Source organism: Anguilla anguilla, chromosome 8 (assembly GCF_013347855.1).
Source record: "Anguilla anguilla isolate fAngAng1 chromosome 8, fAngAng1.pri, whole genome shotgun sequence".
Classification (NCBI taxonomy): domain Eukaryota; kingdom Metazoa; phylum Chordata; class Actinopteri; order Anguilliformes; family Anguillidae; genus Anguilla; species Anguilla anguilla.
Window position 1 is genome coordinate 39973368 of NC_049208.1, and position 19998 is coordinate 39993365.

At 40.8% G+C, this 19998-nt stretch overlaps 1 protein-coding gene across 2 annotated transcripts in view; it reads left to right on the forward strand.

Moving 5' to 3' along the window:
- ctnnal1 (catenin (cadherin-associated protein), alpha-like 1) overlaps positions 1-19998 on the forward strand; it is a 73526-nt gene that overhangs the window by 51298 nt on the left and 2230 nt on the right. For both annotated transcript variants that reach the window (XM_035428777.1, XM_035428775.1), the window contains exons 8-18: positions 6140-6226; positions 6489-6647; positions 7450-7542; positions 11672-11822; positions 13319-13356; positions 13473-13523; positions 15469-15623; positions 16285-16333; positions 17520-17576; positions 18199-18318; positions 19915-19998. In XM_035428777.1, the coding sequence (XP_035284668.1) occupies positions 6140-6226; positions 6489-6647; positions 7450-7542; positions 11672-11822; positions 13319-13356; positions 13473-13523; positions 15469-15623; positions 16285-16333; positions 17520-17576; positions 18199-18318; positions 19915-19998 (1044 nt within the window). The remainder of the gene's footprint in view (positions 1-6139; positions 6227-6488; positions 6648-7449; positions 7543-11671; positions 11823-13318; positions 13357-13472; positions 13524-15468; positions 15624-16284; positions 16334-17519; positions 17577-18198; positions 18319-19914) is intronic.

Here is a 19998-nt window from a genome sequence, read left to right on the forward strand (position 1 = left end):
CGTATCCTTGGGAATTTCTTCCCGTACAGTTAAATACAGTTTTATTTGTATAGCCCAAAGAACCAATGTCTCAAAGCACTTTACAGATGTTTTGGGCCCTGGCTCCCATGAGTATGTCAAGGGTGGCAGTGGCGAGAAAAAACTGGTCTCTTCAAATCTTTGAAAATCGTAATTTGTCTTTTGTGAGGAAGGGATCCGGCAAGGCTGTTTTTGAGACTTTTGGTCAAACGGGCTGTTGCGGTTGTTAAAAGTTTACAGTTTCAGTTCATTGGTATAGGGCCACCATCATTCGTTAGCCATATAGAGGACTAATGTGTTTCACGAAAAAACCAACCGATTTGTTTTGCCTGAACTGGAAAAACATGGAACAATAATAAAACCAGAAGATACGATGGTGCAATGACTGGCCTCCTGACTAGTCCACCCCATGATGAACATCACCATGCCATGCCACCCCATGCATTTTGTTAGCAGGCCGCTAACTGTTCGTTTTTCAAAATTTTCTCCCCAGTTTTAAATTCTCATTTGTAAGAGTAGACCCGTCCCATTACAGCCGTTTTCTACATCAATTCCAGGAGGCGGCGACTGCCCACGTGTCCTCTGAAACATTTAAAGTGAGCCGACTGATTCTGTTCCATTTCTGAGCTGCCCGTAAAGCTTCTGAACTGGAGGACTGTGGCTGAGAGACGCACAGGCCTGATGGCACTGACACAGGCTGGACTCAGTCCAAGCTTTACTGTGCATTCTGCATCGCGTGGGCATGGCAGTGTGCAGTTAGGTGTGCATTACGAGCGTCATCTTTTTGGTCAGGTGATCTGTGACCACTTGTCCCTGTGGCTGTGAGAGAGAACATCTTTTGCCTTTGACTCTCTGTAGCCCTCTCGCGCACGCTGTATAGCGTCTTTCTCTTACCCCTGCCTCCTACCCTCTACCACATTTTTCCCTCCTCATATCCCTCTTTCCATCCTTTCCTCCCTTCCTCCCCCTTCTTTCTTCTTCTCTGCCTCCCTCAATTCGTTTCCCCCTGTGAGTGCGACTCTGGCCACCTATGCAGGCCTACATACATCCAGCCTCTTCTCCGGGCTTCTCTTACGTAAGAAAGTCAGGCATTTAACCAGCGTTTTCCTATTCAGACGCCGAATTTGACCACTTCTCTTTTCCGCGGCCCCCGTCCCTGATCCCTCACGCCGTTGCTAGGTTTCCAAACAATACCCAAAGGCGTGGGATACACGCTCCGTTCAGCCGAAAGAAAACGCGTACAGCTTCCACCTCCACGTAGCATTTCAGCCTCCATTGTCACCCAGTGCCTTGAGCCCTGACTCCAGTTCCATTCATCGCAGGCCTGTTCTTTTCAGTAGCCTAGGAGCTGCAGAAATGTCTTTCTGCGAGCCGCATTATGCTTCAATGTTCAAATGCGTGCGCACTCTTGCTATTTGTCCGTTGCGTTCCTGTCCTCAGTGCGCGTTGAGTTCGGTGTAAAGGTTAACATTTTTTCATTTTTCCCTTTTTTCCTGTTTTAAGCACACATCAATGTAACAGCTGTGTCAACAGGTTGAATCAATTAAAAACTGTTTAACACAAAAAAATTGTTTAAAACCACTTAAAGTGTTTTCTGTCATCTCTAACACATTATTACTGTTATGTCTGAATTTGGAATTTCAAGCACCTTCTCTTGATATCTTCATAATAGTTTTTTTTGATTGAATACCTGCGGTCAAGTTCGCACACAAAAGAAAAAATCAAGATTGGCAGAAAGGTTTCTTTACTCTTCCCTATTAACATGACTACATAGACAAAATAAGTGTATTTAAAACATGAGAAACCCACAACTTATCCAATCCTGCATAAGTACCGTTTTTGTCAATAAATAAAAAACAAAACAACCTTTCTAATTGGTTGCTAGTTTAAACATCCATGCACAGTAGGGTCCTTTGAACCATTGGTGTTTTGTCCCTTAAATATTACAGATAGTAATGATTTATGCAGTTTTTTTTTTGTTGTTACAATGGTATTGCACCACTTTTATAACTGTCCCGTACATACTTAGCAGATATAAGATTAGGCTACATTAACCTTCGTTGAAATTGTAATGGAACTGTTCATGGCCTAACCCTTTTTGATCACATTACTTCTAAGTAATTATTACAATTGTCACTATTCAAAATATCTTCTGTGCATTCTGTGGCTATCAGTAATTTGAAATAAAGTATACAGTCTTTTTGTTTTTCTTTGCATGAATATTATTATTTTATGTAATAAAATACTGGGCAAAGCAATACACGTAAAGCTATATCATAAAGTATCCACCAACAAGATACGTATAATTATATTGGTATGAATTAATACAGATCAGATGATTATTTTTGTTTAACTCAAATGCTTATTATTTCTACATTTTTTTAAAATGTTGTTATTATGTTTATTACATTTTCCATTTATTATATCAGAAAGGGAGAAAATATTGCAATAATTATCAAACTCTGTTTATAAAGGCAGTCTATCCATAATCTGTCCAGTACTGTAGCTATCATTTTAACGACTGTCAATTAAAATGAAAAGTTGCGTTTATTGTCATTTTTCTTATTGCAGATGGGTGTAAGAAAAAGATCAAAATATTGTACCCCAGGGACCACAATGCTGTATACGAACAGCTATAAACAATTAAAAATAGAAATAATTACGGGAATTAAAATTATATAAAAAGAAAAAAAGACGTCAAATGCGAAGTATGCATTTTTCCTGCGTCTGGATTTGTAGTAAAGTCAATTTGGACAGCATATAATCCATGAAAACCATCGATTGACTTTTGAATAGCTATGGTCATGTGCTCATTGCTCATTGTACGATGGCCTACGCTTTAGGCTGTTGAGGTTTGAGCAGGCGGGTAGCGAAATGTGCAAATGGCAGGCTTGACTGACTCAAAAATTCCGATGAGATGCCCCAAAATTGCACTGCGCTTTGCAGCATTGACTGACACACCCCCAGCAGCTGCTCCCCCCCCCCCCCCCCCCCCCCCCCCCCCACACGGTGAGTCACAATATTACCAAATGGCTCTGGTGCATTAAAATCCATGACAAAGCTACCATTTCGCCAGTGCAACAGCTTGCAACACTCCATGGTCTGGCCAGAAAATAGAGTTCTTAATGTTAGCTAGGTCTATAGGTCATCTACCAACATATAAACAGTTTATCCAATAATCCGTTAAAAATACTTACCTAATCAGTTTAAAAATATTATGAGCACTTTCATTCATTTGTAATTCATCATAACGGGAAAATGACTAAATCCACACCTATGTGTTTCTTTGAGCTAGAATGTATGTGTGTATGCATGTCTCTCTAGATTTAATTATCTTATGATTCATAAATGTATATGCATTATTATCATCACTATCACTTATCATAATAAACACAGTACAAAAAGAAATGTTTCAATGAAAAGACATTTTCAGCGTACCAAAATACGAAGTTTGTCACATGCAAAGCACTGTGTATAAGTAATTAATTAAAACTTGCAAAATTTAGGCCTGCCATTAGAAGTATTGCAATCAACATGAGGCCAACAAACGATATTGACTATCTTGGCTCACACAAATTAAACGAGCTGTATTCCAAAGCAATGCTACGCAGTGTTTTCTAAATTAATTTCATATAACTTTGCCCGGTGGTTTTTTTATTTTTTTCGTCTCATCGTCTGAAGACAATGTGGTCATTCAAACTTCGTGTCACATAATTAATTCATAATTGGAAGCAGCACACAGCTGCCAGAGTCGCACTCACAGGGGGAAACGAATTGAGGGAGGCAGAGAAGAAGAAAGAAGGAGGAGGAAGGGAGGAAAGGATGGAAAGACGGATATGAGGAGGGAAAAATGTGGTAGAGGGTAGGAGGCAGGGGTAAGAGAAAGAGGCTGTATTTTCATCCCTGCTTTTTGCACTTGTTGGTGGAAAGGTGTGTCATCGTTGACCGTATGATTGAATATACAAGTGCAGAAACCAAATGTATGTAGGCAAACAGCAGTATCACTTCACATAAGCGTGTTCTCTGTTAAGGTGAAACTCTGAAATTGTAATGTATAGTTTGGTAACGTGAGAGCGAATGATTTCATAACTTTAAAAACCCCTGATTCTGTGAATAGACCTAGCGAAGACATGTTGACTGTAAATTAGCCTAAATTAAACGGGCTCTAAGAATCGGGTAATCAATGTATGATCATTACATTTTAAATATTGGCACATTTTAGAATAGCCTATATACACTCTGCCTCTTTCAAGAAATAGTTTCTCAATTAATGTGCTAGTGAAAACCATTGGCCACTTTGCAAATTGCATTGGTCACTGTAGTCATTTTATGAGCCGTAAAGTTTAATGTCTTGTTTAATCTCAGTTTGCTTATTCTGGTTTTTGTTTTTTGCTTCTGCAAATCGTTTTGTAAATTATACTTGTAAATAAAAATAGTTTCCCTGCAAAGAGGGGGGATGGTGGCAGGAGATTAAAAAAAGTTGTCCATACTGTCATTGTAGATGATAACGGCTTATAAATCAACATTTTGTTGTCCACTGTCTTCTTAATTCCTTAATTTGGAGCACTGTAATTGCACAGGGAAATTTCAAATAGACGAATGGGACAAGCTCTACCTCAGAGTATAATAGTTCACAGTTCTGGCTTTTTTGGGTAGCTGTCTTTTCTCCTTTGTTTGAGTAGCTGGGTTGAAGTGTGCAGATTTTCCTGTCTTTGTTTGAAAAGCAAGGATGCTTCATCCCACTGCTTCTTGAAAGGGAGTGCAAAAAGCATCCTCATTACCCACTTTGCCATGCCTCCAACTCATAGCAAACTGCAGTGTCTTAATGTGTGTGATAGTGTTATTAAAATACCAAAACTTATTTGGCCACGTTTGTGTTTGACTACTCCAGGGCTTGCCCAAAAGTTTACCGACTACCGTTGCCTCATCAAAACCGGGCCCTCAAGCTTTAGTGCTCAGTCTGTAGTATCATTAATACACCTGCAACTTGGAGCCAGTTTCTCTCCTTAACAGTTCCGTCTCTTAAAGATAAGCGCGTTCTTCCATCTTGCCCTCAGAAGCCGAGTGATCTGTGCTCTCTGGGGTGCGCTCCTCTCCCCGGGTGCTGAGCCTCAGGTTAGCCGCTAGCCGAAAGTGCCGTACCGCAGCATTAGGTATTTCAGAGTAAGAGTCCCGGTGGCAGCTGGCCTCGTTTGACATCTTGCTATAATCCCCTCTCAAATAAGCATCCCCTTCTTTCCTAATGCTTTTAAGGCACCTTTCAAAGGCTGTGCCATGTCTTGCACGCCTCACGCAGAGCTTCGGAGATGTAGCTGAAAGCAGGTGCGCAGATTGTGAGCGCAGGAAGCCATTATTGTCTCAGCAGGGAAGTACAGCTTGTGCCCTTACACGATTACAACAATCATAATACGGTAAAGCGATATAAAAACAAATAGCATTACGTCCCCTGTGCAAGCCAGCCGGCGTGCCATAAACAGCTTGAACAATGCCTAGGCAAGTATTTCTGAGTTTCAGAGTGAAGACACTGTGCAATCAGTAATCATCGTGTTTTAATAGTTATGCTATACGCAGTGAACCCAAGTAAACAAATGATATGATCCTGATTCTGTTTTATTCGGTTGAGGTTTTTAATGAGCTTTTTGTCCCGAAAGCAGCAAAGTTCTTTTTACTGCCTATTATAGGAGGATTTGGTATTGTTCTTTATGAGATGGTGTGACCATTTAGTGTGCTAAGCAATCAAAATGAAGTGAAACTTGAAGTGAACATAAATCGCCTGTGTTTAGGAATCGCATATTTCACATCAGAAGGGTATTTTACTCTATATGTTGCCCTTTTATAAATTTGGGGAAAAGTATAAATCCTTCTCTTGTGATTTAATGAATGCTGTAAATGCAAGAGAAAAAAAAAGATTTTAAAAGTAAATAAATGATAGGGCTGAAGACGTTGGATTGAAGTGTGTACGTTTTAGACCCGTTTCTCCTGTTCTGACTGCAGGAAAACATTGTTTAGGATGGAGCGACTTCTCAGTATGAGAGATGTCCTTTCATATTTGCACATTTGCAGGTTGGCCTTGTGTACCATCTGGTGATTTCTTTTCTCTCTTCTTTTTTTTTGCGAGCAGCAGTCTTTCAAAGCCAAAGAAACCTCAGAGGAGATGGAGGTGTGCATTTTGAAGACCTGTCAGAGTGCAAACGAACTCCGAAGAGAGGTGAGCTTCCATCCGCACCAAGGATAGGGCAGTAGCAAGCAGGGTGTGGTATGACAGGCCAGGTATAATGCTGTTGAGCATTGTATATGAACAAAAAAAATGAAAATAAATACATAAATACAAACACTCCTCTATTGTAACTGTTCTTGTTATTTGACTGATTCTTTTTAAAATTGAGTTTGAATGACTCTGATAGATGAGAGAAATCTGTGTGGAGAACAGAGCCATGCAGGTGACCCTGCTTCTCTCCCTCCTCCTTCAGCTCCACAGAGCAGCAGTGGGGCGAGCAGCAGACCTGCTGAAGTACCACGCTGATCAAACCGTGCTGAAGGCCTTGAAGGCGTCCGGGGAGGAGGGCAACCTGGAGGCGGGGGCCGAGTATTCCCGAAAACTGACCGAGCAGAAGGAACAGCTCGTGGAGGTGAGACCACGTGAGCGGGAAAGGTGTCTCACTCCCTTCTGCGAAACCGGAAAGCATCACATGCTGGTTACTCACCCTTAGGACTGGATTCAAACAACGTTTGTCCTTAAATTTGACTCTTAATTGTACTGTAGCTGTTTGGATGTTGGTTGTTTTAATAGCCAAAAAATGTGTTTGCATTAAAAAAAAGTTATGTTTGTGTCTAGGTTAGGGACAAATAATGATTAAATTCAGTATATTTATCAGTGGAATTTGTATGATGGTATCAGAAGAACCAGATCACGTTAGCAGAGTCGAGCAGGCATGATTACTGCTCACTGCTCTAAATCTTTTGTAAAATCACTCCATAAAATCACTGTCCTTGGCTCTAGTAGTGCTCTTGCCAGCATAACCCTCTTTATTATCTTTCAATCACTTGCTAACTTTTTAAACACGTTTATTGTCTTTGCTAGTGGCATCTATTATACATATGTACTTTTTCTCGGATTCTTTAGGATATGACGTAGAATAGTTGGCCTGTAGCATTGACCTTGTGTTTATGCTTGGCTGTTTTTACATCATCTTTTTCTGTGGAGCGTGTGGTTCTTTCAGCTGTAGCTATACAGCGAGAGCCCTGAAAATGTCACCATGGCGACGTTGTGATGTTGCTAAGTGAAGCGCCCCCCCCCCCCCCCCCAAGGCCCTCTTTGGATTTGTTATTAAAACTGTCAGTTATTTCTTGGATTAGTAGTTCCCCTCCCAGATTAGAGGAGACCAGGTGACATGCACTTAGAGGTCTGCTTTTGGTTCTGCTCCCGCCCAGACCTGTCGACTCCTGCGCCACGTCTCGGGAACGGAGCCCCTGGAGATCACATGCATACACGCCGAAGAGACCTTCCAGGTCATCGGGCCGCAGGTAACCTGGGAGACGCTGGGAACGGCAACCCTCGCCAGACACACCACACACTGGACATACAATGCTAAAAGCAACATGGCAACCAAATATGCCAGTATTAAAAGGGTCCTATTTTTTTTACCGCATTTTGAACAATTTTGCATGATTCCCTGGCTCTTCTTCATTGCATTTGTTTAATTTCTTTTCACATTGTAATTTATTAAAAATAAATTATTTTCTCAAGCCTATCCTGGCTTATTACTGACATGAACAGTTTTGCCTTACTCATTTAAATATGTAATGAGCTGTCACTGTGATTGGCTCTCAGTGATTTGGCTCACCCCACCCACGAACAGCAGGCATCAGGAAAGCTGCATGGCAGCAGCACGTTGTCACGCCTTACACATACGAGCCGGAGTCAGATATGTGAGGACACCCCGGGTCAATAGGGGGTGTACCCAGATCCCTTCAAGGCATGTCCGAATGGCAGTTTGATTTATGTTCTACTTGATCTTTCATGTTTTTTTTCCACTAAGCTATTGCATTTAAGTACAGATGAACACAGTGACGACTGACTACGGTACCAGGTCTAGGCTACTGCCTGAGGCGAAACAAAAACAACGAAGTGCAGTAGTTTGCATTACACTATGCGCAATACATCCTTTTCTTTTCCCTATTTTGAATTTAGTTGATACCAGCACCGACTGGAAAATTATTCTGGAATGTACATTCCCATAATAATTTATGGTTCCTGCTCAGTTCACCCAGCACTTCAGTACCAAGGAAAGTCGTCAAGCTATCCATGTCTATGTCTGCCTTGTATTGCATATGTACTGATTCCCAGTACACAAAATAAAATGCATCGCTACTGTTACAGCTCAAAAATTATTAGCTATCAATGACATTAGTCATTCAATGCATTTATAGGTAAAGCACATATACTTAGAGTAATTGCGCTCACTGTTTCAGCTTGGCTCCGCCTACTACGCACTTCTGAAAAGTGCATCCTGGGGTGGGTGGAGTATGTGTCCATCTCATTTGCATAAAGTATTCTATATGCAAATTATTTGTACAGCGTAGGCTCTTGAAACTCAACGTCACGGATTAAAATGTTTCATTATAAAGTCAGCATGCAAACACGTTTACAGCTAAGTGATCTAGGGTGTAATTACCCTTTACGTCTGGACGTTTGCAGATAGGCCTAGAATAGATGGAACTGTGCCCAGTTTTAGTGCTAGCTTGGAGGCAAACCCAGTGTTGTGCTCCATCTCATTCAGAATATTTCTCATGGAAAAAGTATTTGTTTGCTATGCTGCACAAAAATAAATGGTGGCCATTGAATTTGGATGGCTAGATCTAAAGTGAGCTGATTTGTTTTTAAATTTACAGTGAGGTGGTAATATTAAATTAGCAAGTAAAAGATGATTGGTTGGCTCAAGTTAAGTTGGTTTTCTAAGTAGAAAACCCCTTTGTTCAGATTTGCCCGTTTCAACAGGGAAAATAGCTAAAACACCAAAACCTCTTAAAAAACAAATTCACGATGTTACACTAGTGCAACAACATCTACAACTCAAATAAATATGTCTGCTTTACACTTTTATTTTACTTGGCAGTGCCACCCTGTATGGAACTAAAGGGTCACGTAAAGACACTGCTGTAATGGGGAATTTCTGGAGTGAAAGTGAAATGTACAGAGTGACAGAGGCAGTGAAATAACATACAAAAATAGAATCCTACGAAATGTCAGGAATTGCACATTTTTATTTGTGCTTCTCTTTTGGTCAGTCGGAACATTTTTTCCAAACTGTTTGCAAAAATGAACGAAATGTACAGCATGTGGAAGTTTATTCAAGTTAAATTCCGTCTGGGTGATTGTGTTCCTACATTTGTATTTTGTGTTGGATTAAAGGTTTAAGATGAAACAAGGTTTACACAGCCAGGTACTACATATAACATGGCATCATGAGCTTAGAAACCATGAATGTGGGACAGACACATAAGAATGCAAGAACAAAGCCTTTTTGTGTGATGATCTCAAAGTCTTGGTCACGAGAAGGACCTTGGCTTCTCGTGTGTTTAGGAGATAAATCTTTTCTTACAAAACACGAACATGACAGATTATTTTCTTTTTTCATGAGTCAGGCGGTCAATTTGCCCAGTCTTAATAACAGTCCGGACTGTAGTGTTCTGCCAGAGGAACAGAGTGTTTTCCTTTGTCTCCTTATTTGTAATTATGTTCCACTTTATGGGCCGTCGCTGTAGCTAATTATCACTTGGAAGATGTAGTCGGCATGCATACATGGAGCATCACCTCCTCCTTCCTGAAATGACTGCTCCAAATATCCAGTTAATCCAGTAAGGTCACTGTGGGAGAGAGACACTTCTTATGAGGATGTTAACTCTTAACTTAAATCTTGAGTAATTATATATAATTACCAGGGGAAGTCTTCAGCTGAGAAGGTTTAGGAGGATGAGTATGTTACGCTTGATCAATCTTTTCAACTTTGTGTTGGCATAACTTGTGCAAGCACTTCACTTGAACTGAGCCAGGCTTTGACATTGTGGCTCCCTACAGTGTTGCAAATGATTGGCTGCTAACATGAGACTGATAAGATAACATGTAGTGTGCAAGTTATAACAAGATATCATCCGGTTCTAATGGCACTGTGCTCATTAAAGTAATTTTGGTAAGGAGAGAGATTGGTCTCCAGTATTTTACTTGGACTTATGCTGGTCAATGTCAACCCTCTGTGGGAAACATATTCATATGTCACTTGAATAGACAGTGGCATGTGATCACAAGTTTTTCTGACATGCTGTGCTTCTTTCCTTACTTAGCAGTGAAGAGGAATTCATTTAGAGGTGTATGATTTATACATTAGACGTGCTCATTATAGGAAATTCAGCAACTGAATAAATTATGACCAGCTATGCAGTTACATATGTGAGAGTACTAAAATTTAGGTTGCTGCTCAGAGTCAATTGATGCAAATAACATAGTATGTTGAGGAATGAAAGTGTGGCTACCAGAAACTGCAGTACCGTGCGTTTTGTATATCTCAAATAAAAGTGTGGTCAACACCTCTTTTTCTGTAAAAGAAGAACATAATCTAAATCCCCAACAACGTGTGAATCATGTAGGTACCCCATGCTTGTAAAATTGCAATGTGATTTCTGTGGTTGTGTGTCCAGATGACTTTTAAAGAAGATTTAGGTGTAGCTTGGTATTATACATTCTTTAGTGGTTGTCGCACCTCTTCTGGTATAAGTCATGTCCACTTCCAGTGCAATGAAGCGTGATTAAAATATGAACTGGGACAGACACAGATGATGCCTGCTCCGAGCATGCATATTTTCAGCCTAGCCACTGATGGTGCTCTTGGGAAGTAAGAGTAGGAATTCAAAAGTTTGTACTGTTGTGGGCAGAGCAAACTGCAATATGTGCAATTACCTATTGTCTTCAAAAACCTTCTTTTTGTATACTTACTTATTTTTAGACTTTCTTATTATTCTTACTTGTATACATACTTTTCCGAGGACTCACTATGATTAGAAGTACATATCTGATCATCTATTTATCCTATCGTGATTTCCATTACCCCATGATTCTACCTGTAGTCCCTGCAGGTCGTGGAGTTAGCATGTTCTCCCCATTTCTTCCCTCACAAAAAGACATGTATGTTAGGTTAGGTATACTCCTACTCTGTCAGAACTGGAGTTGGTCCCGAGGTGCTGCACTGTGGCTCCCCACTGCTCCTAAGTAGCTAGGATGTGTCAAATGCAGAGGACAAATTCCCCCACGGGGTCAATAAAGTATAACCATTAACCAGTAACTGTTACTCATGTAATTTAACCATATATGGGTTATTTTGTCATAACTGCGTATCATTGGAAAATCCATTTCTGTTCTTTTACTGTAATGTGACATTCATTAACAACAGGTCAAAATTGTTTTTGCATTTTATTGTCTTTCAGTTTTAGCATTTTTGAAAAAGGCTTGTTTTTGCTCTGTTCATACAATCTTTTAGTGTCACAATTTTCATAAGGTTCTTAGCTATACGTTTTATGATTATGATTACATGTATGATTTTCCTTTTTTTTATCCATTCTGCCCAAACCCTGGCCTGCAATGTTCCCGTCTTGTTCTCAGATCATTTCAGCCGCACAGACGCTGGCCCTCCACCCATCCAGTAAAATCGCCAAAGAGAACCTGGAGGTGTTCTGTGAGGCCTGGGAGTCCCAGCTCAACGACATGGGCGTCCTGCTCCGAGAAATCAATGACGTGTTTGAAGGACGAAGAGGTAGCCCTCCCCCACCACCCCACCCCCTCACCCCCCCATTCCACTCCATATCTCCATATCTTTCCCCTACATTCTCTGTCCTGTGACTGGATTGGGTTACTCAAGACTGGAAAAACTATTTATCGACAGCGATAAATTCTGTGTGATCCAAGACCTTGCTCACTGGCAAGGTTTTCTTAATTACACCTGCTTTAAAAAAAAAATCATAATTCATATTAACATTGACTCATGGTATGTCCTCATGCTAAAAAGTGATTCTCATTTTAATGTTTTTAGTGGAATGTGTCTAATGTAATTTTCAGGAATTTTGATCGATTATGTTTTTATAATCTTTTAGTATATAATCCATTTTTAAGATCGCCTACAGAATGCTTAAGTTTCTCTGATCAATGTGCGTGTTTTAAGTGGATTAAAAGCACCGTATGGAAGCCTTGGCAGTCTTTCTGTCATCCTTACGTCATGGGTTTCCAGGTAATTCATGCAGGCAATAACCGTGAGATGAAAGAAATCAGAATCTCCATTTACTGTGCTGTTAACTACAGAGACATACATATGTGATGGACTGTGCAGTGATTCAAGTTGATTTCAATAGGTCCTTTACTCCACCAAAATAATTTTGTGGTTTTCTAGCCTCAAAGCATGCCACTTTTCTATGGTGTTTATGGGATAGAAACCGTAACTTAGGCAGACCTTATAAAGTCATTGTATTGAAGAGTGGTAAATCTCATTGGTGAAGGTTTTTGATGTAGTTTACCGGTGCCTTTGAGGTGATTCTCTAAATGAAACTCATTTCCCTGCATTTGGGCAGGAGCATTAAAAACTCTCTACAATGGGGAAAGATTTTAGTCTCATTTCGCCAATACATAAAAGCATGTTGGCTTCAAGTAGAACCATGAAACTTGTCTAATAAATTAGTCAGAATGTCTTCGCCTTCATGATGGAGGATGAGATAAGAGGCATGACTTTCCACTCTGATGTTATTTTATAAGAACATTGCCTGGATGGCTTAGTTTGGGTTAGTTTGGGTTTATGCCAGGGTATGCTGTGAAATATGTTGTGACAAATGCTTTGCAAAATGCACTTTATAAATATGTTTTGATTTGAAGTAATTATATTTCTGTTAGACTGGATATATGTCCAGTCTTTGTTCAGAACTGGTTTTTATGTTTATTTTGCAATGAAGTCCGTAAATTTATGAATCTTACTACCAAAGCTTATGTTATGTTAAAAATGTAAATACAAAACAGCAGGGTGTCTTTTGAAACTACCAGAGCAGCAAGTCTTTTACAGTACGACATGTTAAAAAGACCTGCTGGAAAGCAACTCTGACCATCGTCACGTGCTGATAGCATGTGGATTTAGCTAAAATGACACCGTTTCGGTAAATGATGCATATTGTATGTGCTTTTGTTTTGAACCGAGGTTGTTGTGAAATGACTTCATATGTCATGTTTTACCTCCATCTGACTAACTCTCGTTTCCCCATTTTATTTCAGGAGATAAGAGAGCATGCTTGTCACTACCCAGACCAGGAGTAAGTGTCTGAATGAAATATGATACTGTAACAGAGCTTTTTATTAAGTGGCACAAGCATTTCTTTTTGGTGGAGAGTGTCCCTGAAGAGCTGTGATATATGCTGTTTTCCCGCAGAAACATTCTGCTAACTTGAAGACAGTAAAGGCGGTGAAGCTTGACGCTGAGGTAAATATTTTTTAAATGCTTAAAAGAAAAAGAGTAAAACAAAAAAATAAAGAGTTTTTTTAAAAAGTATGTTCAAGAGAAGGAGGCGTGTAATTCAAAGTCACAAAACATTTTATACCATAACTGGTCAAATATTTGTAACATAAAGAAATTAATGTCTGGTCTCGTAGACTGCCGAGACGCTGGTCCTTTTCCACTGCCGAGCCGTACCGTACCGTACCGTACCATACCATACCATACCATGAAACCGTGATCACATGTTCTGGATGCATTTCCATTGCCAGCAGAAGTGTGCCATTAATCGATCTCGGAACTAAATTTCGCTACCCTTCCAGACAAACAAAACATGAAAGGTATGAGGAACTACGGGGTGCAGATCTACCGTTGTGGAGGTTTTCATTTCAACCCTGATTTGGCAGACCTGACTACTAATTAGCAGCTCAACGAAGATCTCTAGCTGTTGAATGAGCTGTGCTTTGTTAGGGTTGGAGTGAAAACCTACAGGATGTTAGGAACAGGGGTGGTTACCACTGGTCTAACACAGACATACTATGAATCTGAGCAGCTAAGTGCCATTTTTAAATACTCTGGAAGCTACAAATTTGTTGACAAATTTAAAAGAAATAAATTTAGGAAGTCCTTACCAAAACAAAACTATAAAAATTACTTGACCACCAATAAGTAAGCATTTACTTGCAGCAGCATATATTGACTATGGTAGCCAATAACGTTAGTGCTGCCACAAAACAAACTTTTTATACAAAGAAATAAAGCTTAATAGTGAGACTGTCTTCGGTAGTTTAAAGCATAATGTTGACGTTTTGCTTAAAAAGCGAGGTATGCCATTTATTCAGAAATTATGGCTGGTTAAGATATTATTCCAGTGAAGTTAAAGCATGTCTGTATAGCATGAGCATACCTGTATTTTTGTTGCCTTTTGTTACTGTGGTGTGGGGATGGCTGGTTTAAGCAGCCACACCTGCCTGGGTCAAGCTAATTAGACCTGGCCAATTGGATAATTGGTTAATAATTAGATAATTGGCCAGGCTAATTGGACCCAGGAACAGGAGTGGCTGCACCTGTGCGTAGTGAGGTAATCACTGCGCACAGGTTAAATCTGCCATCCCCACCCACACAGGGGAGCCTCTCTGTCATGACAGTGTGTTAACATCTGCTCCTCGGCTATAACATCTTGCCGACCCTTGCAAATAAACGTGGACTGTTTGAACATCTTCTCCCTGTGTCTCTGTGCTGGAGGGCCCCAAAGAAAGCCACTTCGGTGGCCTGTGGCAGGCGTGTTTGCCACAGTTACCAATACCTACTAAATCATAAATGATAGTTCGGAGAAAAGAAACTACTGGATGCTGTTTTGGCAGTTAAGCTAGTACAAGAATGAACACAGTTTACGGAGATTTATTCGTTGCTAGCTAACGTCAACACATTTGAAACATATTTAAGTGGTGCATTAGATATTTTAGTAATAACCACAGCTATAGAATTGCAGGAAATAAAACTTGAGCCTGTAGCTATAACGTATGTAAAATCTGTGATATTAGTTCTTGAAGTTCAATGTTACCACATAATTATTCCAAAAACCCTAGCTGGTCATCGGAGCCAGATTTTATGCTCCCTCCACACACGTGCATTGAATATTGCCAAGCCTGCCTGTGCTCGCTGGCTTCTATTTCACCCTCGTGTTCGGAAATAGTAACTATTTTACAAAGGGATTCACACTCGAGTGAGAATTTATCAAAATACCTTTTACTAAGGTTAAAATATGTACAACAATTTTTCTCATCATTTCCTCCTAAATTCTCATTACCACGGTTCTTGTAGAAACCAGAACACATTCCGGGAACTACCCAGGTTCCAGATAGTTATTGGTACAGATAGTTCCCAAACTGCTTTGTGCCGTGGAAAAGGGGCTAATGCCTTCCTCTTTCAGGAGCAGACTACAATCGCCAAGCTTGGGCTGGAGCTTCGCCTGCTGACCTCAGATGTCGACTCCGAGAGTGAGAAATGGGAGGACCAGGAGCACGAGATCATCCGACAAGCACAGAGCATGTCCAGCATGGCTTACTCCATGTACCTTTTCACCAGGTAGTTACCGAGCCTCACGTCAGACTCAACACAATACTGTGCCTCTTTACGAATTACTGTCACTTGTCACTTAGTAGGTTCCTGTGCCCCCAATTACTGACCAAGGCTCGCACCCGTCCTTCACATAGTACTGTAACTCTTCCCCAATTACTGACCAGGACTCACACCTGTCATTCACATAGTGCCCTGCCTGTTCTGCAATTACTGACCAGGACTTGCACCTGTCATTCACATACTGTAGTACTGTAACTCTTCCCCGGTTACTGACCAAGACTCACACCTGTCATACACATAGTACACTGTACCTGTGTTCACAAGACGCTAACCAAGAGAGACATTCACAATGCACACATTGTCTCTTTTGAGAAATGCAAGAACCAAAAGCGGTTTCCAAATTTATGTTTGGTTGGCAAAGTGCATGCTATAATGTAGCTTTACTGATCTCCTTAACAAATAAATCCGAAGTGTTATGAACCAGCGAGGTGGTCGCTCCACTTTACAGAGAAGGCTGATATTTATTACATTGTTCGAGGTCATACAGAAAATAGACAGAGGAAACAGATCGAAACTCTTTAATGTGTTTGACCACATGCTCTATTGATTGCCATTATTCCTGGATGTCGGATATTTATTCATGTTTTTTCCTCTCTTTTCAATTTAGAGGGGAGGGTCTTCTGAAGACAACGCTGGATCTGTTCCATCAGGCAGAGGTGCAGCCGACCGCCTCTTCCGCTTCCCCGGAACACCGCCGCACTGCTCATCAGGGTTATTAATGCAGTCTGTCAGGGGCCCTGTTAAAATGGCCCCTTTCAGGAATGGCATATGAGGCGTCCCTGGCGGGATCGATAGGTTATTAAAGAAGCGCGAGCAGTCATTTAGCTGATGACAGAGCACGCGGCCACGCCCGCACGCCTTCCCCCGAGAGTGAAGAGCACTTCCTACTAGAGCCCCGCTGATCCGGGATCAGCAGTCACGGAGCGCGCTTTTCACACGTTTGACTGATCAGGGCTGATCGGAAAGCAGGGAGTAGCCCGCCCTCTACAGAGGGACAGGACGACACCCTGCTTCTGCCACCCTCTCTGGGAACCGCTCTGTGAAGTCACCAAACTCTGCCTGTACTTTAATCAAAGGGAGAGATTGCAGTCTGAGGCACAGTAGGAGACATCATGGGTTTTTAAATGTTGCATGACGCTCAACTCAGTATCTTACAATGCATGAGAAGTCTCCTTTATGATGTGAATGCTTACACGTTTATTTCTGTAGTGATGCAAATTCAAGATTGCGGCTTTGCTTATTCTGTAGGTCTGCTAGCCTTGCTCTGTCATGTCATTAATGCTGTTTAAAAAGCTAACTGAGGACGATTGTAGGTGAGAACCTTAATGAATCCATTCCAGGCTGATATAAGAAAGCTTGTCTCCTGTGTCATGCTGGAAATTAGTTTCATGAGTAGAGATGGCGCTTGTCCAAGTGAAACTTACAGTGCCACAAAAAGATATTTGCCCCCTTCCTGATTTCCTCTATTACTGCATATTTGTCTAACTGAATGGTTTCAGGACTGAAGACAAAATGTACTGTTAGACAAAGGGACACTGAGTAAACACATTTTTAAAATTATTATTTCATTTATTTAATGAAAAAGTTATCAAACACCCATGTGGAAAAGTAAACGTCCCCTTAAACTTAATAACTGGTTGCATGTGAAAGGCAGACATTAGATTATATGAACATTGGGTCGCAGTTATTGCTGATAAAGGTGGTGCAACCAGTTATTAAGTTTAAGGGGACATTTACGTGAGCGAAAACTCCAGTATGTTTGCTGCATCAGTTTAGCCGGTCTTAAATGTGGCCAGTGTCATCGCATCGTAATCAGTGGTGTGCCTCGCCCGTCTTTTGCAGGTGTTTTCTGAAGAGGGCTGTCAGTTGTCTTCGTCTCTCCAGGCCTTCTCCTCTCAGGTGAGGCAATAAATCACGGTAACCCGGGAAATTAAAATCATTAAAATCACGGTGTGTCTGCCCCCCTTCTCGTAATGCCTTCTTTAAGTGAGTCTGACACGGTAAACAGCAAGTGTGTTCCCGGCCGTGCCCCTCCGAGCCGTTGTCCCAGGATTTAATTAAGCGTCTCTCCCTGACAACCGCTAATGACCTCCATCCGTCTTTGGAAGGAAAGCGGAGGAGCAGGTATCAGTTTGCTAAAATCACTTCTGCAGGGCCACGGAAGAAAAATAAAGATGGCAGGAAGGGGAAGATGATAGCGCGGGGCAGCATGTCGGCACTCTCCTTCGACGAGTCGCTTTCGCTGCTCGAACGTTCGACTCGTCCGGTTTCCAATTGGTCCCCCAACACGGGAGTAGTTTACGTTGGCAGAGGGAAAACTTGACTGTTGGAAACCCAGCTGTAATCCCCATCCCAGGGCTCTGCATTCAATACTGTGATTATCTGAGATATACCTTAAGAGTAAAATTCTAACTTGCATCGTAACTACTATGTGTTTATTATTTTACGACAAGCACAAACTTGACCACGTTCTCCATACTCTGGGATGACTTGCTTTTCAGTGTATCCTTCCTTTTTTCAGCTCGGAGATGACGAGAAGGCCGTTGTCGTGGCGGAGACAGAGAAGCTTGTGGCTCTGTGTCAGCAGCTGCAGCTAACGGGGAGGACGGTCGTGCAGGGGAAGAGTTCTACTTTCCAGAAGGTTCCTAATATTCCCGCTCTTTGGCTCCTGTTTCTCTACAAGTGTTTGTGGAGCTGACTCCACGGCATAATTTTAGAGTCTAGATGCCATGTCATCATAATTAATGTCAATGGCCATGCACAAGCAGTCTAGAGATGGAAGCCCGAACTATGGATTTTTGGGATGTAAACTTCTGCGTAGCCTACATAATAGCTCTATAACATTTAACTTGCATTTCGTAAATAGCACTCATGAAAGATTACTGCAATACAGTGAGAGTAATCATGCATTGCAGGTTTGTAATTATTGTGAGACATTACGTTATGTAGCCTGCATAAATGGTAATTACACACCTTGCCAAATAAAATACCCCCACCACACACACACACACACACACATGCACCTGAACAAAGTGTAATAAAATATATAAGCAGACATCCTCCAAGGCAGCTTTCATTGCTCATTTTTATTTTCAGTGTATATATAGTTCACAAAGACATATTGTAATGGAAAATATTAAAATCCAATGCACATACTTTTTTGATCCCTGTAACTCTTACCCCGTAACATCTTAACTCATTTGGTCTGTCTTCCAAGTACTTTTATAAATCTAGATTGTTCTCTTCTACTGGCTCCTTTCAAGGCCTACCTTTCCTGGTGTCCTTCACTCATTGTTTTACCTTCACATCTCAATATTCCTGTTTAATATTGATTCACCTAGTACTTTGTTATTAATCTGGCTCTTACTTGCCTGTTTGTGATCAATTGACTCATGAATTTTCTGAAATATTCCATGATTTGACAGGTGGAAATACTGTAGAGAAGGAGGGGATTGGAGGCAAACTGCACTGGCTTGCAGTGATCCAGCTCAGTGCATCCGTGTTCATTGTCATTGACTTTTCACTTAGCGTTGTTTGTCCTGACACACTGGCAGGCTGTCAGAGTTCATTACCTCACTCAGATATAGCAAAGGTCTCCGCCGAAGGCTGTCTTACATCCTGCACAGCTCTGTTTGTTGCCGTGGTGGTAATTGGCTGGTGTGAGTTTTTTGAGTGCGAAATTTATTCCCGGGAACGTATTCAAATGGTGTCAGTGTGTCAGTCTCTCTCACAACATGCTTTTGGTTTCCACAAATGCTCTAGAGAAGGGTTACTTACAAGTTCACATATTTGTTTGTGTCTTCTTTTTTCTACCTATAATGTATTCAGCTGTAGTTGATCATCAGTGGGTTGGGCTGTGCTTGGTTTGAATTACTTTAAGTTAAATAAATACCATCGGTATACCTTATAAGAAATATAGTATAACTACTTTCGATATGTGTACATACAGAACAAACTGGAAAATTGATGAATTACAAGGACTAAATGTAACTTTCTGTCTCAATTATAGTAACATTGTGCAGCTTCATAATTTAAGAGTCCATGTCAAATTCAAGATTATGCACAATAATTGTCTATTTTATTATGAAATGTATTTTTATATCTTTAAAATGTGGTAATTGAAACAGAGGAGTTTTTTCAACATTCAGTGTTTTCAATATTTAATTCTCTTATTTTTTCTGGATACTTAATCAATTCTGAGCCCATTAAGAAACTTAATGTCATTTGCCTCGTTCAGGTTGATGCCTCCATTCAGAATGTCAAAAGCATTATGGCTGTTGTGGTCTACCTCCTACCCATTTGCTACAAGCTCATCAAGAAG